The following is a 16,180-nucleotide window of genomic DNA, read 5'->3' as shown; positions in this document are numbered from 1 at the left end:
GTAACCTACTTGATTGGTACCCCGTCTACCATCTCAAACATTCCCTCACATTCATTGGTGCACAATGGCTGCACTATATCCCATCGATAAGATGCAGCCCAGCAATTTGCAAAAGAATCATTCATCATTCATCATTCATCATTGAAAGCATCTTCCAAATCCGTGACTTGTATCACTGAGAAAAGCAAAGGCATCAGGTACATGGAAACAGCACAAGTTTCCTAAAGGTGGTGATCTCCTGGAGGGTTGGCAACCCGAGAACAGTGTATTGGAGAATTATGGAGTGAGGGATCTGAGCTTTTTTTGGGAAAAAGATGAGAGCATGGTCAGATACAGGGAAAGAAGAGAAGAAAATAATGAATAAACAAATGAAGCTGCGTGGAATACAAAGAACAAAGAACAACACAGCACGGGAAACAGGCCCTTCGGCCCAACGAGCCCGCGCCGCCGTCCCACTGTCTCAGTGACCTATTCATGATTTTAGTCTACGCCTGATGATGTGTAAGGCAGATTCCATCAAACGGAGCTCCAGCTTTTCGCAAACACACATCTTATTGTCTGATCATTAAGCAGATTACTTTGTAGAAGCCAATCTGTGCTATGGTGCATTAGTAAAATATTTCCAATAATGCTGTTAAGCAATCATTGCCATAGAAATATTAGCTAATATTGTTTTTGGAAATAAAAATACTCATTATACGGTTTCCCATCAAAAAAACAGTTTCACTTGGGAACCAAAAACAATTAAAGTGAAATGATTTTCTGGCATTTTACTTAATTAGCTTTTCGGGAGGGTGTAGTTGCCAAGCAACTACACCCTTGTCTTCCAGGAGATGGAAAAGGCTGGGTAGAGTCCAGTATCGAGTAGATTACTGACTGTCTTCTCATTCATTTTGAAGAAGGTGTTGCTAATAGTGTTATGTTATCTCCATGTCCTTTAGGTGTGTGTGCGTGGTGGTTAGTGAGGTTATGTGTGTCTCAGACACTGGTGAGGAGAATGCGGGGAAGGGAGTTGGATCCAGTCTGCAATTAAATAGTTGGAAACAAGGTCACGGTGAAGAGCTTGCTTTCATTACTGGCATCTGTCTGATCTTTCTTTGACATAGAAAGACATCCCAAGGCAGCCCTCTCAAGAGCAATCATTTTCTTATCACCAGCATGGTCAGGAGCAAGCACCTTTGGCAGCTCTTTCTCTTTCTCTATTCTAAAATACACACATCATCAGAATTAAGTTGACCGTATCCTGTTAACAATTACAATCTGCACTCTGCAGAAATAAAAATGACCACCTCAGTCAAGATGGAAATGATCGGTCAGTGTATCGCCTAGTGGAGAGGCTCATGGGTATCATTATCCATGCTGCCCAGAACAATTATAATGAGCTCAGAGACCCAGGAGGATTTCAATGAAGATGTTAGATCACCATCCCTTAAGCTTCTTCAAAGTAAATCGAGTCTTGTTTTATTTAAACTTGGCTTGAGCTACTCTGAAGTCAAAGGTTATTGCAATCCCATACAATATACTCAGATTAACACCCTTGTGTTAACTCTGCAGTCTCTTTACAGCTATAGAAATGGGCAATAAAAGGGAAGACATATGAATTACCTCAATTTAGTCTGTGATTTAAAAAAAATCTCATATTCTATGCAGATTGACAGAAAATTTGAATCACACGAACAGGCCCCTCACTGAGCCTACTCCATGAAAACTTCCAAACACATTACTTATTTCATCCTATCAATATAGTCTTCTATCCCTTCCACCCTCATGTAGCTTCCCTTAAATGTATCCATATTTATCACGTCAATTATTTCAGTTCCAATTGCAGCAAGCTCCACATTCTCGCCACTCTCTGTTTTATTGGCAAGGAATTTGTGAATTCTTCAATTTTTGTATCAAAAGTTGTATTCTGTGGTACAACACTTGCTGACTGGAACTGCAGTCCTGGTCATGGTCAAGTGTTTTGTAAGTGAAAATGAGCAGTATACTCCACAGCATTAAACACAGCAATTATGGAGCTATTTTCATGAACACAGCCGGTTTCACAGCGAGTGATCATTCCTTTCTAAATTCTCAGATCCTGTCATCATCAGCAGCTCTCTCCACTGGGAGAAAATGGTGTCATCTGTCAAAGAACCTAAAGGGACTTAGAGAGTGATGCTGCTACTCCTTGTCAATCAAACTTGAGTAAAAAACAGGGATCAGAACACAAGTAATTTAAAACAAAGCTGCGAAACATAAAGGACTGAGGTTGAAGCTCAACTGATCATAAGTCAGGGATAATATTTGCAACCACATTTAGTGAAATTTGCAGGCCATGAGAAAAAGACGAGGCCATTCAGCACATCGAACATGCCGCAGTATTTTGTTAATCATGGAGTCTTCACTGAAGCACCAAAGAGTCCTAAAGAGTATCTTACACAGGCCCACATCCCTCCACACCACCACCCTCCTCCTCCCATCCCTAATCCCTGTGCATTTACCATAGCTAATCCATCTAACTTACGTACTTTTAGACACTAAGGGCAATTTAAGATTACCAATCACCTAACTTTCACATCTTTCACATCTCACATCTCAGGAAGAAATTGGAGCACCCGGAGGAAACCACTGCAGACACAGAGAGAATGTGCAAACTCCATGCAGTCACCCAAGGCCAGAATCGAACCTGGATCCCTGGTGCTGAGAGGCAGCTGTGCTAACCACTGTGCTGTCCAAATAATTGAACAATTAAACACTACACGGATATCAAGAAAATTAGTATGTCTAAGACAGGTGGCTGGTGGGGCCACCCTCCAAATTGTACAGACAGCAACCAATTAAATGTTACTGTCCTACCATCATAGAGCAATAACAACAAAACCAAGCTACCCGCTATCAATACACATCAAAAACAAGAAGCTTTGACCAAGGAGAAAGCGTTTTAGCGAGAAACTGCTCTTCAAGTGAGAAGTGGGATCTGCCACAATACTTGCAAAGGCAGGGCCTATTTCTGGCACAGCCAAACCAATGATGAGAGTTTGGAGGAGGCACACAGATCAAATCCTCGTTTCAAAAAAATAATTTGCAGAGTCAGTATCTGAAAGGCCAACATTTAACACTCAAGGTTTAGAAATCCCTCAACTTATGACCACAGCTGAGTTGAATGCAGATTCTACACCAGTTGAATCAACATCTGTAGAAGCTGAAGAACCAACTTTGGCAGATGATGTACCTATGCCAAGTGGTGAACGGACTACTGAGAGCAGGAAAGCAAAGACCCCTGAATGATGGATTCTGCCTAAGCAGCATAGTGACACAATGATTAGCACTGTTACCTCATAGTGGCAAGGACCTAAATTTGATCCCAGCCTTGAGTCACTGTGTGAAGTTTGCCCATTCTCCCCATGTGTGTGTGGGTTTTCTCCAGATGCTCCAGTTCCTTCCCACCCTCCAAAGATCTGTAGGTTAGATAGATTAGTCATTGAAAATGCACAGGCTGATGAGGATAAGGCAAAACGGAGCACCTGGGTGCGATGTTCTTTGGACAGTTGGTGCAGACTCAAAGGGGCTGAATGGCCTCTTTCTGCATTGTAGGGATTCTATGGAACTGACTTCCATATAAAAGACTATTGTATAAGTATAAAATGCTAATAATGACACTTGGTAAAATAATTGCTGTTCATAGTGAGTAGGAACTAAAGTTAATGTTAGTTGTTGCACTACTGGAATAAAGGGGGAGGAATGTTATGTATTGTAAACTATCTGCGTAGTGTGTCACATGATTGCATGGTGATGTCATCAGAGGCGTTTGGGAGATTTTCCCCCTCTTCCATCCTGTACTGTAAGTGAGCAACATCCATCTAATAAAGATCCAATCCAAAGATATGCAGGTTAGGTTGATTGGCCATGCTAAATTGACCCTAGTGTCAGGGGCATTAGCAGAATAAATAGGTGGAGTTATGGGAATAGAGCCTGGGTGGGACTGCAGTCAGTTCAGGCTCAATGGGCCAAATGGCCTCCTGCACTGTAGGGATTCTATGAATTGGCTAAGCAACATACTGTGTGGCAATCTTAACATTGTTTCAAACACAGAAAATGTTGGAAAATCTCTGCACGTCTGACAGCACCTGTGGAGAGAGAATAGAACCAACTTTTCGAGTCAGGATAACACTTTGTCAGAGTTGAGAATAAAAGATCATCCTGACTCGAATCTGTCGAAGGATCATTATGACTTGAAAAGTTGGTTCTATTCTCTCCCTACAGGTGCTGTCAGCCTGCTGAGACTTTCCAGCATTTTCCATTTTTGTTTCAGATTCCAGCATCTGCAGTAATTTTGCCTTTTTCATTGTTTCACCTTTGTTGTATAAGTGGGCTGGTCAAAATATACAACACATTCCAATCATCTTTCCCTTATTAATAACATGACAATTCCCTTATCCAAATCCATTCCTCCAAGTGCTCAGTTACTCTATTGCTTATAATTGGTTCAGTTAGATTTCCAACAGCTGATGTTGGACAGACAACATTATAATTTCTTGGTTTTTCTCTCTCTTACCTTGTTTAAATATTGGAGTAACATTGGCAATTTCCCAATCCAATGAGACAACTCACAAGTCAAGAGAATTTTGGAAGATAACTATTTCCTATTTTTATCAATGGGATGAAAGCCATCAGGTTCTGGCAATTTGTCAATCTGATTCAGAAAGAAACCATTTCATAGGAGACCAATCATTAGAGTTCTCCTGGTTTCTAAAAATCAACCACTCCTATAAATCAATTTGTAAACTCGATCAAACCCAATGTCTTGCCAACAATGAGTTTAAGTGCAGTGGAAACCTTCCTCTTGCAATAATGCATTGCTCCCACTTCCCCTTCCCAGACTAATGAGCCGCTCTATCTATCTCCCCTCTCCCAAACTCCAGTCATCCCTTTGTGATTCTATAGGCTTTTTCAGTCTCTGAAGTTCTGAACGGGATTGAGCTTCGCCACAACTGCCCTTGTATTGAAAGCGCTGAAATTTTCACTGACACACACTACCCAGGCTTGACACATGTCAAATCACCACTTGGGGGTAGAATACTTTTTATATCAAGGGTAGACTTCTGTCAAATCAAAAACCTTGCTCAACCTGACCCATCAGAACATCAAAGGTTATCAACTGCTGTAGGCATTTGAATGTGTCAAAGTGACCTGATGCTTGGAGGTTAAAGGAATATTTGGGTTCCATTTCCTTGCAGGTGAATTAATAACTGGAATCGGGCACTACATACAGTCTTACGAAAACAAAGGGCTGAATTTTCATTGTCGAGACAGAAATTTCCTGACTTTGCCATCCTGCCCTTGTCTCCGAAGAGCCCACCTTCCATATTTTTGTCCCAGGGAGGCAGCATTGGGCTGGAGGTGGGCCAGCTTCCTTCAGAGACTGCGTGGAGCCAGAAACAGGCTCAGAAGCAGAGGCAGGCCCAGGCTCAGTATAAAGCCTGCCTCCGTGCTATACTTGTGGTGCAAGAGATAGAACCTGAGAACCATAATAAAGTTACAGTGAGGAAAAGAGGCCATTCAGCCCATCATTCTGTGCTGGCCCAAATAAAGAAAATATAAATTAGCTGCTCATTTTAAATTCATCTTCCAGCATCTGGTCTGTAGCCTTGCAGGTTTCAGCACTTCTGCTCAGTCTCAACCACCAACTTAATGAATCCCAAAGGCTCACCACCCTCTGGGTGAAAAAGTTTTCCTCATGTCTGCTCTAATCCTTCAAACCATCACTTTAAATATCTGCTCCCTGGTAACTGACCTTTCAACTGGGGGAAAAGATAAAGACTTGTTTTTCCTATCTAGCCCTCCTCATAATTTTGTACACTCAATTAGAGAGGCAGAAGAACTTTAGTTTAGAGCCAGGAATCACAGTGGTTAGCACTACTGCCTCACAACTCCGAGGACTGGGGTTCGATTCCCGGCTCAGGTCACTGTCTGTGTGGAGTTTGCACATTCACCCCGTGTCTGTGTGGGTTTCCTCCGGGTGCTCCGGTTTCCTTCCACAGTCCAAAAAATGTGCGGGTTAGGTTGATTGGCCATGCAAAATTATCCCTTACTGTCCTGGGATGTGCAGGTTAGAGGGATTAGTGGGGTAGTGGGGATAAGGCCTAGGTGGGATTGTTCTCGGTGCAGACTCAATAAGCCAAATGGCCTCCTTCTGCACTGTAGGGTTTCTATGATTCTATGAGCTCCCAGATTCAACGCCCAGGATCTGGAGGTCCGTGTGTTGGCTCTTGGCAGGATATTGTGCACCTGGGAGGTTGCTGCGCACAGACATTTCCTACGTTACATCAGTAACTGCATTTCAGAAGTACTTAATTGGCTCTGAGGCACTTTGGGAAGTCCTGAGGCCATGGAAGATAGTAAGTATGAATGATTCTTATCTGGACAATATTTACCCTCAATTAACATCACTAAAAAAAACTGCTCCTTATCACTTTGCTTTTTGTGTGACCTGTGTGTGTGCAAGCTGACTGCTGCCTTTTGAAAAGTTGTAAAAAGTCTGACAACACCAGGTTTAAATCCAACCGATTTGTTTGATAATAAACTCACTAGCTTTCGGGTTTGTCCCTTCGTCAGGTGAATGGAGAGTTCTGGCCTCAGACAGAGCATATAAAGCACAGACAGTTTACAGATTACTGATTAGAATGCGAATCTTTACACCTAACCTGCTGTTCAAGTCCTAAAGTGGCCGACAGTGTGAGTGGAAGGAGCACTGATCACAGGTTAGAGACGTGTATTGTCTCCAGACAGTACAGTAAGTGAGGTTTTGCAAACCCAGGCAAGTCACGGGGGTTACAGATAGTGCGACATGAACCCAAGATCCCAAAACCTCACTTACTGTACTGTCTGGAGACAATACACGTCTCTTTAACCTGTGATCAGTGCTCCTTCCACTTACACTGTCGGCCACTTTAGGACTTGAACAGAAGGTTAGGTGTAAAGATTCGCATTCTAATCAGTGATCTGTAAACTGTCTGTGCTTTATATGCTCTGTCTGAGGCCAGAACTCTCCATTCACCTGACGAAGGGACAAACCTGAAAGCTAGTGAGTTTACTATCAAATAAATCGGTTGGACTTAAACCTGGCGTTGTCAGACTTTTTACTGTGTTTACCCCAGTCCAACGCCGGCATATCCACATCATGCCTTTTGAAAATGCAGCATTGACTACAGCCGACATTCTCTGGCCTTCCCTCTCAACATTTTTCTCAACAGCAGAAAGCAGCGTGCCTCTTCATTCCACTGCTGTCAACGGAAATTCCCTTTGAAGCCACCCTATACCACCGGGAAATCCATGGTTGAGATTGGTGGGGGCACTGCTGGCGGGGCAAAAAATTAAGCCAGCGAGAACGGCCTGAGAAGTCCGGTTACATTTCAAAATTGGCTGCTGTGAAATGTGAGCTTTGAAAGAAGGAAGAATGGCTGAGACGTTATAGACTCAAAATGTTCTTTTTATTTTCTGAAAAGCTTTGAAACCAAAAGTGTAGTAAACGGGTGAATGTGTATTTTTGTTATTCTTTTAAAGCAACAAAATAACACAATAAAGAAAGACTTAACAACACTGATTTCCAAAGCATCTTAGTCTTGGAGGTTATTGACAGTACACAGCCCAATTAAACGATCAACATTAAAAGTAAAGGGAGACTACCATATTGACATTTAATACATTCCTTTTGATTTTAAAAAGGCACAGAATGACTTGTGAGGTGTTTCAGCTTGATGGGACAAAGTTGTTACCTACAAGCCCATGAATTGAGAAAAATAATCCACTGGTTTTACGTGGCCACAAGGGCTGGGGCTAAGCTACCTAGGCCTAAGGCTGCTGTTGTCATGGTGACAATACACTTTTGTCTTAGAAGCCATTTATGAGGTCCTCTCATGGCACTCTCCCCAACGCCTGTCCAACATTTTGATGTCAAGGGCAAACAAACTGAAATGTTTGAGAAAATTGTTGGCAACCAGAGCAGGAATTGGGAGCGAGAGAAATGCATCCTATGGGATGCAAAATGGAGCCTCTGATTTGTCGACCTTCGGACCAGCTAGTATAACATAACCTCACGACAATTAAATGAGAGGAAAATTCCATCTGGAAATTTAAGGGAGGGACGGCCATGAAGAACCCTTTCCTCCAGCAATCTCTCTCATGCTTGCTCGTGTTTGATTCCAGACTAACAAACTGTGAGGGCCCCATTTGTGCATTATACATACCAGATTTAATACGATTGGTTTTTCTGAAGGGAGATCAAGCCAAATCCCAGCGACCTCACTACCACCCTTACTCCAGGAATGGCAAAAGAAAAGCCCAACAGTTTTGCAATCGAAACAAAACAGGACCAAGAAACTAGAGGCAGTTGAAAGGCCCCAATAAGTCAAACACTGCCTTTTTTTAAAGACTAGTCATGATGCATGTGATACCCACGGTGTACAAGATGTTCTAATGCTAACTCCCTACCCCATCCCAAATGAATTCCCAAAAGATGACCGACCACAGGATAAAGGTAGGCCTTTCAAGGCCTGTCTCTCCATACTTAGTGTCAGAACTGCATGAACCCTGAGCTGATATTAGTACAAAAGACAGGAAAGAACAGTTAAAACAACTTGAAGGTTGAAGGGATGGGGAAAGGAATGGAGATGCCCTTTTAAGTTTCACTATTTTTAGATGTACATGGTTACTATGTTGTGTCTGTTGAACAGTATGCCTTCTCCACACTCACAAAAGGTGACCTGTTAGTGGGATGAGTGAAAGGGAAGCCTCCTGAAGCCAGATCAACTAGCAATTCCACATTGGACAAGGGCTCTCCACATATTAAGCTAGACCTCCCTTTTGCAACGTCATTCAATTGGTTTGGTACCCAAAAGCAATATACATAGATTCCTCCATACAGTAACTGAACTACTGTTGGTACATGGATCCCAAGGTTTAAAAAAAATTTTCTCCCCCGATCACATTGAGTCATTCTCCCAACCCATTACACTCCTTGCCATTGCCATCAAAAGGTCGTTTTTTTTTTAAACTTAATAGATTCTACAAAAATTTACACCTGCGGTAATATAAAAATTCCTAAACCATTCACTCGAGAGGTTTTAATCACTTGTAAGCTGCATCTCTAGTCTTGTTGTAAAAGTTCACTCCCTACTGTGCAAGGGAACGATAATTGAAAGGGGAAAAGAAAATTGCAAGAGAACAATTCAGACAGACCGTGAAAGAGAGAGGAGGGGTGGAGGGAGTGGGGTGGCTGGTGGCGGGGAAAGGAACTGACAGAAAACATGGAAAGCACAGAGAAAGAAGTGAGGAGACTCACAACAGAGGGAGCAGCATGAGAGGAGACATTACCCATCAAATATAGAGGGAGGTTTTACTCAAAAGCACATAAAGCGCTATCCAGACAACTGCAAATAACAGAAGCATTTTTATAGTAGACAGTGGGAGAAGTGGGGGCCAGGAATGAAGCTGGGGATCAAATAACACATTCAGTGAAAAAATAGCGCCTCCAGCATTGTGAAGTCCTTAAACTTAAAACCAGCTTGGTCCCAATTACATTTTATTTTAAAACCTAAAGTTAAGACAGTGCAAAAAAAATTAAAATATATATTTTTTGATAGAATCACAATCACCAGCTGGAGTATTAGCAATATGCATGTAAAATAGGACCAAGAAAAACACAGATTTAATCCTCTATTGTCTGGGTAGATTGAAGGCAGAAGAATAACAAAACAGCTGTTAATAAATGAAATATTTGGAGGAGATTTGGATGATTTGAACAAGGTTCGAAAGTGGCAATCTTTGCAAATCTGTCAAGTCCTGACAGATAGCTTCTATTTTAAGCTGGCAACATATTCGGCTTTGTTTTGGCCTTTTTTTATTTAGCATGTCATGAAGAATAACTGAGTAAAAACTCAGTAATGTAAAAATGTGAATAAAGAAAGCTACCGTGTGATATCTGCAAACTAGCAAACTAGAAAATGTACCTGTTTAAAAATAAAAGCAGATTTTGTTTGAGGGAGGCCCATAAACAAATGGTATTGGGACACCATAAAGATTACTTTCTGTAAAATGAGGCAAAACTGTCCGTAGGGTGTGGGGTGGAGGGTAGCTGAGAGCATAATCTATATCACCATTCGATATGAGGTTATCCAGGGACACCAAGGGGTGAGAGGTTATCCAGGGACACCAAGGGGTGAGAGGTTATCCAGGGACACCAAGGGGTGAGGGGTTATCCAGAGTCACCACCGGGTGAGGGGTTATCCAGAGTCACCACCGGGTGAGGGGTTATCCAGAGTCACCACCGGGTGAGGGGTTATCCAGAGTCACCACCGGGTGAGGGGTTATCCAGAGTCACCACCGGGTGAGGGGTTATCCAGAGTCACCACCGGGTGAGGGGTTATCCAGAGTCACCACCGGGTGAGGGGTTATCCAGAGTCACCACCGGGTGAGGGGTTATCCAGAGTCACCACCGGGTGAGGGGTTATCCAGAGTCACCACCGGGTGAGGGGTTATCCAGAGTCACCACCGGGTGAGGGGTTATCCAGAGTCACCACCGGGTGAGGGGTTATCCAGAGTCACCACCGGGTGAGGGGTTATCCAGAGTCACCACCGGGTGAGGGTTATCCAGAGTCACCACCGGGTGAGGGGTTATCCAGAGTCACCACCGGGTGAGGGGTTATCCAGAGTCACCACCGGGTGAGGGGTTATCCAGAGTCACCACCGGGTGAGGGGTTATCCAGAGTCACCACCGGGTGAGGGGTTATCCAGAGTCACCACCGGGTGAGGGGTTATCCAGAGTCACCACTGTTACATCAAATCATTGTTGGAGGAAATGTTTAACTTCTTACTTTAGATAAGACTGGAATTAATTTTGGTTGTATGTATTAGGCTTGAACAGAAATGTTAACCAGAAAATTAGAAATGTTAAAAAAGAGCCAACGGAAATAAATTGGAGGTTAGTGTGCTATTTTCAAGTGCAATTTTGATTTTTTAATCTTGTTTTGAAAGCAAATGCAATGTTGAGGACAAAATTAATTCCAAGAATCATGGGTAAAACTAGAAAGCTGAACAGGTGTCCCACAGCCAGCTCACTATCACCACAACAAAACCAGCCCTGACCCACTGGTGAGATATCCTGTTTATGTCTTTTTCAAGCAATGCATCTTAATTACTTTTTCCTTATTTAATTATTGCAGTTCAAAGGCAGTGACCAACGTTTTCAGACCTAACATTTCCCAGCATTCCTATCTCTGAACGCCTCTATTGCCTGTTGTCTTTTGAGCTCAAAATGGTTGCCATATTTTAAAAACACAACAATGCTGCTACACCTCTACCAACATCATGGACAACAACACATAAGGTATCTGATCTAAGGCCCATTCCCTTTTATCAGCCCCACCACCATCACTACACCCATTTATTGACCTTGTTCTTTCAGCAAGTTCAAAATTCAAGAACCAGAAAGCAAAGGAGCCATTTTATCTATCGTTCTCCTCTGCACTTGCTGCTGAATTTTGATTGGCTGCCCTGGTGCAGCTTGAAGTTGGCTTTTTGTGTGCTTGTAATCATTTTTCACATTTAAAAGCTTCTCCTCTGCTTATTCTATCTTTCCATTAAACCTTCTGTTGAAAAAAAAAATGAATACAAGTAACTTGTTTGCTTAAGACAGCAGGAGACTCCTGTCTGTGCCAATGAGGAGACATGCACGTCACAATTACTAGGAGGGCATTCTCAATTATCCAATTTAAAAACAAAGTTTTAACTCCAGGAGAAGGTAACTTCTCACTCTCATCCTATCTACACCCCCACTCCACCCCCATCTTAAAGTCGTAATCTCTACCACTTGACAGTGCAGCATTAAATCAGTACAAGTAGCATCAGTCACCCTCTGAGCCTTTGAGAAATATCGACCGCCATTTTGCTTTCAAAGGCGTAACATGAGAAAGAGACTCTCGCGATAAGGACATTTCACAAACAATTATACCAACGCTTTATATACTACAGGCTAAGAAAAACCAAATAGCCTTGCTATTGGGGAAAAAAAAATCTCCAGGGAGACTGATCCTAGTATTCCACAGTGATGCAACTGATCTGGACTCACAGGATAACATCCAACACGACATCCCTGTGGGTGCCTGTACTGTCGTTGTACAATGGTGTACCAGATAATACTTTGCTGGCATGTTTACCTTCAAGAAGAGTTCAATCTCAGCCTCAGGATATTTTTAATTATTAGCCTTTCTATACACAGGAATCTCTCAATGGGAGCCCGTGTTTGTGTTGTGTTGAGAACGGGTTGACCAAATGTCCCAAAGGTGAAGAAGAAAAATTTGGCTTGAAAAGCACTGGGATCTCCTCTGACTGCACAGAGGAAACTCCCCTCCCCAAAGTGTTCGAAAAGTATATTCACCTCCAGCACCGCCAGAATTTACAAATAGCCATAAGATTCTTTTATTTCTGTTGCAAAGTTAAACAAAACACTTGTCCTTTTTGGCAAAGGTTTGCCTCAGTCTCTCTCTCTCTCTCTTTCGTGCCCCATGAAGAATTCTACCGACAGAAAAATGGCAGGGTGAGGGCCAAAGCCAACAGGTGAAAGAAGGTGGCTGAGCATCGCAGGGCATTACACCCACTTCCCAGATCAGATTTCCCGCTCATTTCTGGGATGGCATAGACAATGGGTGACCTGGTTGCAGGGTTGATGAACCTCCTCCTGCCACAGCCATCCTCTGAGCAAGAATCTCCGCTTCCCGATCCACTGCTATCATCACCTGTGGGGAAATTCAAATGTGTTAATACAAAAGAGTACCTTATACTCCCAGCCCCGGGTCCTGCCGGACTCCCAGCTTTGTCAATCACTGAGCAAAAACAAAACAGGGGCATGCAGAAGGCCAGAATTGGAGGAGCTTTGGGGTTGGAGGAAGTAACGCTGATGTAGGTTACTGGGATGGGGGGAGGGGGTGGTGAAGCCTTGGAGGGACTTGAAAATAAGGAGGCAATTTTAAACGTGAGGCATGATGGGCCAGGAGATAATGCAGGTCAGTAAGTACAGGGGTGAAGGAATTGTCAAAACAGACAATAATTTGGAAAGTGGGGCAAGAGGTTAGCTGGAGAACAGTACAGGTGAGGAGATGTAAAACATAGGCACTGCAGCACTACCAGTGGCAGGAGGATATAACTACAGCATGAAATGTTGCCAGAGGCAACTTCCATTAGCCAAGTCAGCGCACAAATTTAGAATGGAAAACGTTGACATAAAAGTGTGATCAATATGAAATAACATTTTTTAGAGTTTGCATCAGATTCAGGAGATGATATATCTTGTGATTTGCAGTCCTTAGTATTCTTATGGCAGAGTTAACCTAACAGACCATGGCAATGGGAGATATTAGTCAAAGAGAGATTTTCTTTGTTAGTATCACCATTCCTTAATTTAGTTATGCCAAAAGTTGTCAGATAGTCAGAACTGACTGAATGAAATATCAACCGGAATAGTTCAACAGTCCACAGGTTAGATTAATTCAATTAATCTAATCACTGAACCATTGAAGTGCAGGGATATGGCATTGATATTAGATTTTAACACCCAAGTGCAAAGTTCAAAGCTTTCAAATAATTCCCATGGCAATTTTAGCTCAAGCAGGAAACCTGAACACTGTGGACTGGAAATTGTCACTATGTTCCTCATCTAAATTCACACCGCAGGGGTATTATCAAATGGAAGAGATACATTCAAAAGAAAGCAACTTATCATCATGCGATCTGATTTTTTTCAGTTATTTGAAGGATTTTGTTTCCGCTTCCTGCATATAAGCCTCGTCAATGTCCTATTAATCACATTGTTAAGATTTAATGGCAAATACATTGGTGATGGGTATTTGTACACCGATACAAGGGGATAGCTGGGAGACTGACGGGATTTTTAATTCTTCCATGAGATGTGGGCATTACTGATTGGGCCAACATTTATTGCCCATCCCTGGTTGCCCTTGAGGGGCCATTTAAGGTGGAGGGGGGGCACTGAGGCCTTGGAGGGACTTGAAGATAAGATAATTTTAAATGTGAGGCATGATGGGCCAGGAGATAATGCAGGTCAGCAAGTATAGGGGTGAAGGAATTGTCAGAACAGACAATAATTTGGAAAGCAGGGAGTGAGGTTAGCTGGAGAACAGTACAGGTTCAGACGTTAAACATCGGCACCACAGTGCTGCCAGTGGCAGGAGGGTATAAGTATAGTGTGAAATATTTACAAAAGCAACTTCCATTAGCCAAGTCAGCATACAAATTTAGAATGGAAAACGTTGACATAAAAGTGTGATCAATATGAAATAATATGTTTCACAGTTTGCATCAGAGTCAGGAGATGATGTATCATGCGATTTGCAGCCCTAGGGCAGAGTTAACCTAACAGACCATGCCATTTGCTATGGATCTGGAGTCACATCGAGCAAGATCAGGTAGGACAGAAGGTTTCACTTTTTTTTAAAAAGGATATTAAATGAACCAGATGGGTTTTTAAGACGATCAACAGCGGTTTCATGGTCACCATTAGACTTTTCCAGATTTTTATTTAATTCAAATTTTACGTGCTGTTATGGTGGGTTTTGAACTTGGGCCCCCAGAGAATTCCCCCAGTTCTCTAGAATTTTAGTCCTGTGTCAGTACCATTATCCCATTGCTTAGACAATTAACCCTTGCCAACAAAGAGATCTGCCATGTCTTAATTTTAACTTCACCAACCAGCATGGATCCAGTTAACAGTCCTTTCCATTATTTAGCTTGTAAATAAGTCTGACCATCAATTTTAGCCAGCGTTCACTGGTCTGGCATTCACTGATATTTTCAGCTTATTTGAAGGTTTAAGATAAATAGGATGGATATCCTCCCATGAACTCCCATAGTCGATGCCGCAAAAATCTGGGACCTATTTTTATTTATTTATTTGATTCTTTAGTCAGGGCATAAGTGAGTTTCAGTTCACGTGAACTAAGTGTTATCTGCAGTAAAGTATCAAGAGAGAGCCTGCAGATGTGAGAATGGTCTCAGTGCTAGGCTGAAGCAGGAGGAGGGATAATCAGGATATCGAGAAAAACAAACATAAAAATATTATGAGGAAGGAGCAAGAGGGTCATTAATAGGAAAATCTCAAGTGGATTAAACATCAAACCCAATCCATAGTATCTCAGAGACTGAGTAACTGGACTAAGCCTCTCTTTAACATGTAATGTCTTTCACATCAGTAAGCACAAACGCATTCACACAGGGCAAAGCCAGGTACTCACTCGTGTCCTGAAAATCCACATCATTCCCATTGTAGGCATTCCGCAGTCGATTGGTCATTATCCGCAGCTGCATGATCTGCAGGCGAATGGTCATATCCGGTTTGGTGATATCAACCTCAACCTCTGGATTATTAATCTGATTGGCTAATCCATTTGCCATAACCTCTGGGAGGTACCTGTCAGGCATGATGAGAGTTGACAAGCATTAGTCCATAATGTGCACAGAAGAGGGCGAGAAGGCGATGGGAGGGGAAGACAGGGGCGGGCAGTGAGGGGGGGGGGAAAGAGGGGAGCGGGCGGCAGGGTGGGGGGAAGAGGAGAGCGGGTGGCTGGGGGAAGAGGAGAGCGGGTGGCAGGGTGGAAAGAGGGGAGCGGACGGGGTTGGGGAAGAGGGGAGCCGGGGGAATAGGTAGCTGGGGAGGGGAGTTGACAGGGGAGCTGGGGGGAAGAGGGGAGCTGGGAGGGATGACGGGGTGACAGGGGAACAGGGGCACGACATGGGAGGGGGGGGGGCAGGGGAGGGGGGGGCAGAAAGTGGAACGGAGGTTGAGGGGGAGAAACCGGGTGGGGGGAGTGGGGTGCAGTTGGGTAGAGCAGAGTGGGGGGGGGGGAGGTGGTGGGTGGAACAGGGTGGCGCAGGAGGGGTGGGGTGGAGCAGGGGGCAAGTTTGAGCGGGAGGGGCATGGGGAGGGGGATGGGAGGCAGGGGGAAGGCAGCAGGGGTTGTGGGGGGAGGACAGCGGAAGGTGGGGGGGAGCGGGAGGCAGGGGTGGGGAGCGGGAGGGAGGGGAGTGGGAGGGAGGGGGGCGGGAGTTTGGGGGGAGCAGGAGGTGGTGGGGAGGTGAGCAGGAAGTGGGGAGGGGAGTGGGAGGTGGGAGGGAGGTGAGCAGGAGGGGG

General features: G+C 43.6%; 1 protein-coding gene across 1 annotated transcript in view; it reads right to left on the bottom strand.

Annotated features, from left to right (window-relative positions):
• Positions 1-10,681: 10,681 nt before the first annotated feature.
• Positions 10,682-16,180, bottom strand: part of LOC145340835 (glypican-1-like) — a 190,002-nt gene continuing 184,503 nt past the window's right edge. The window contains exons 8-9 of the mRNA XM_080185289.1: positions 15,285-15,460; positions 10,682-12,773 (exon numbers count right to left, since the gene is read on the bottom strand). Coding sequence (XP_080041415.1) covers positions 12,553-12,773; positions 15,285-15,460 — 397 coding nt within the window. The 3' untranslated portion in view covers positions 10,682-12,552. The remainder of the gene's footprint in view (positions 12,774-15,284; positions 15,461-16,180) is intronic.

This window comes from Carcharhinus amblyrhynchos, chromosome 3 (genome assembly GCF_965287045.1).
Source record: "Carcharhinus amblyrhynchos chromosome 3, sCarAmb.v2.hapA, whole genome shotgun sequence".
In the NCBI taxonomy this organism is placed as follows: domain Eukaryota; kingdom Metazoa; phylum Chordata; class Chondrichthyes; order Carcharhiniformes; family Carcharhinidae; genus Carcharhinus; species Carcharhinus amblyrhynchos.
The sequence above is the reverse complement of the archived record's forward strand: the minus strand, read 5'-3'. Positions and strand labels throughout refer to the sequence as shown.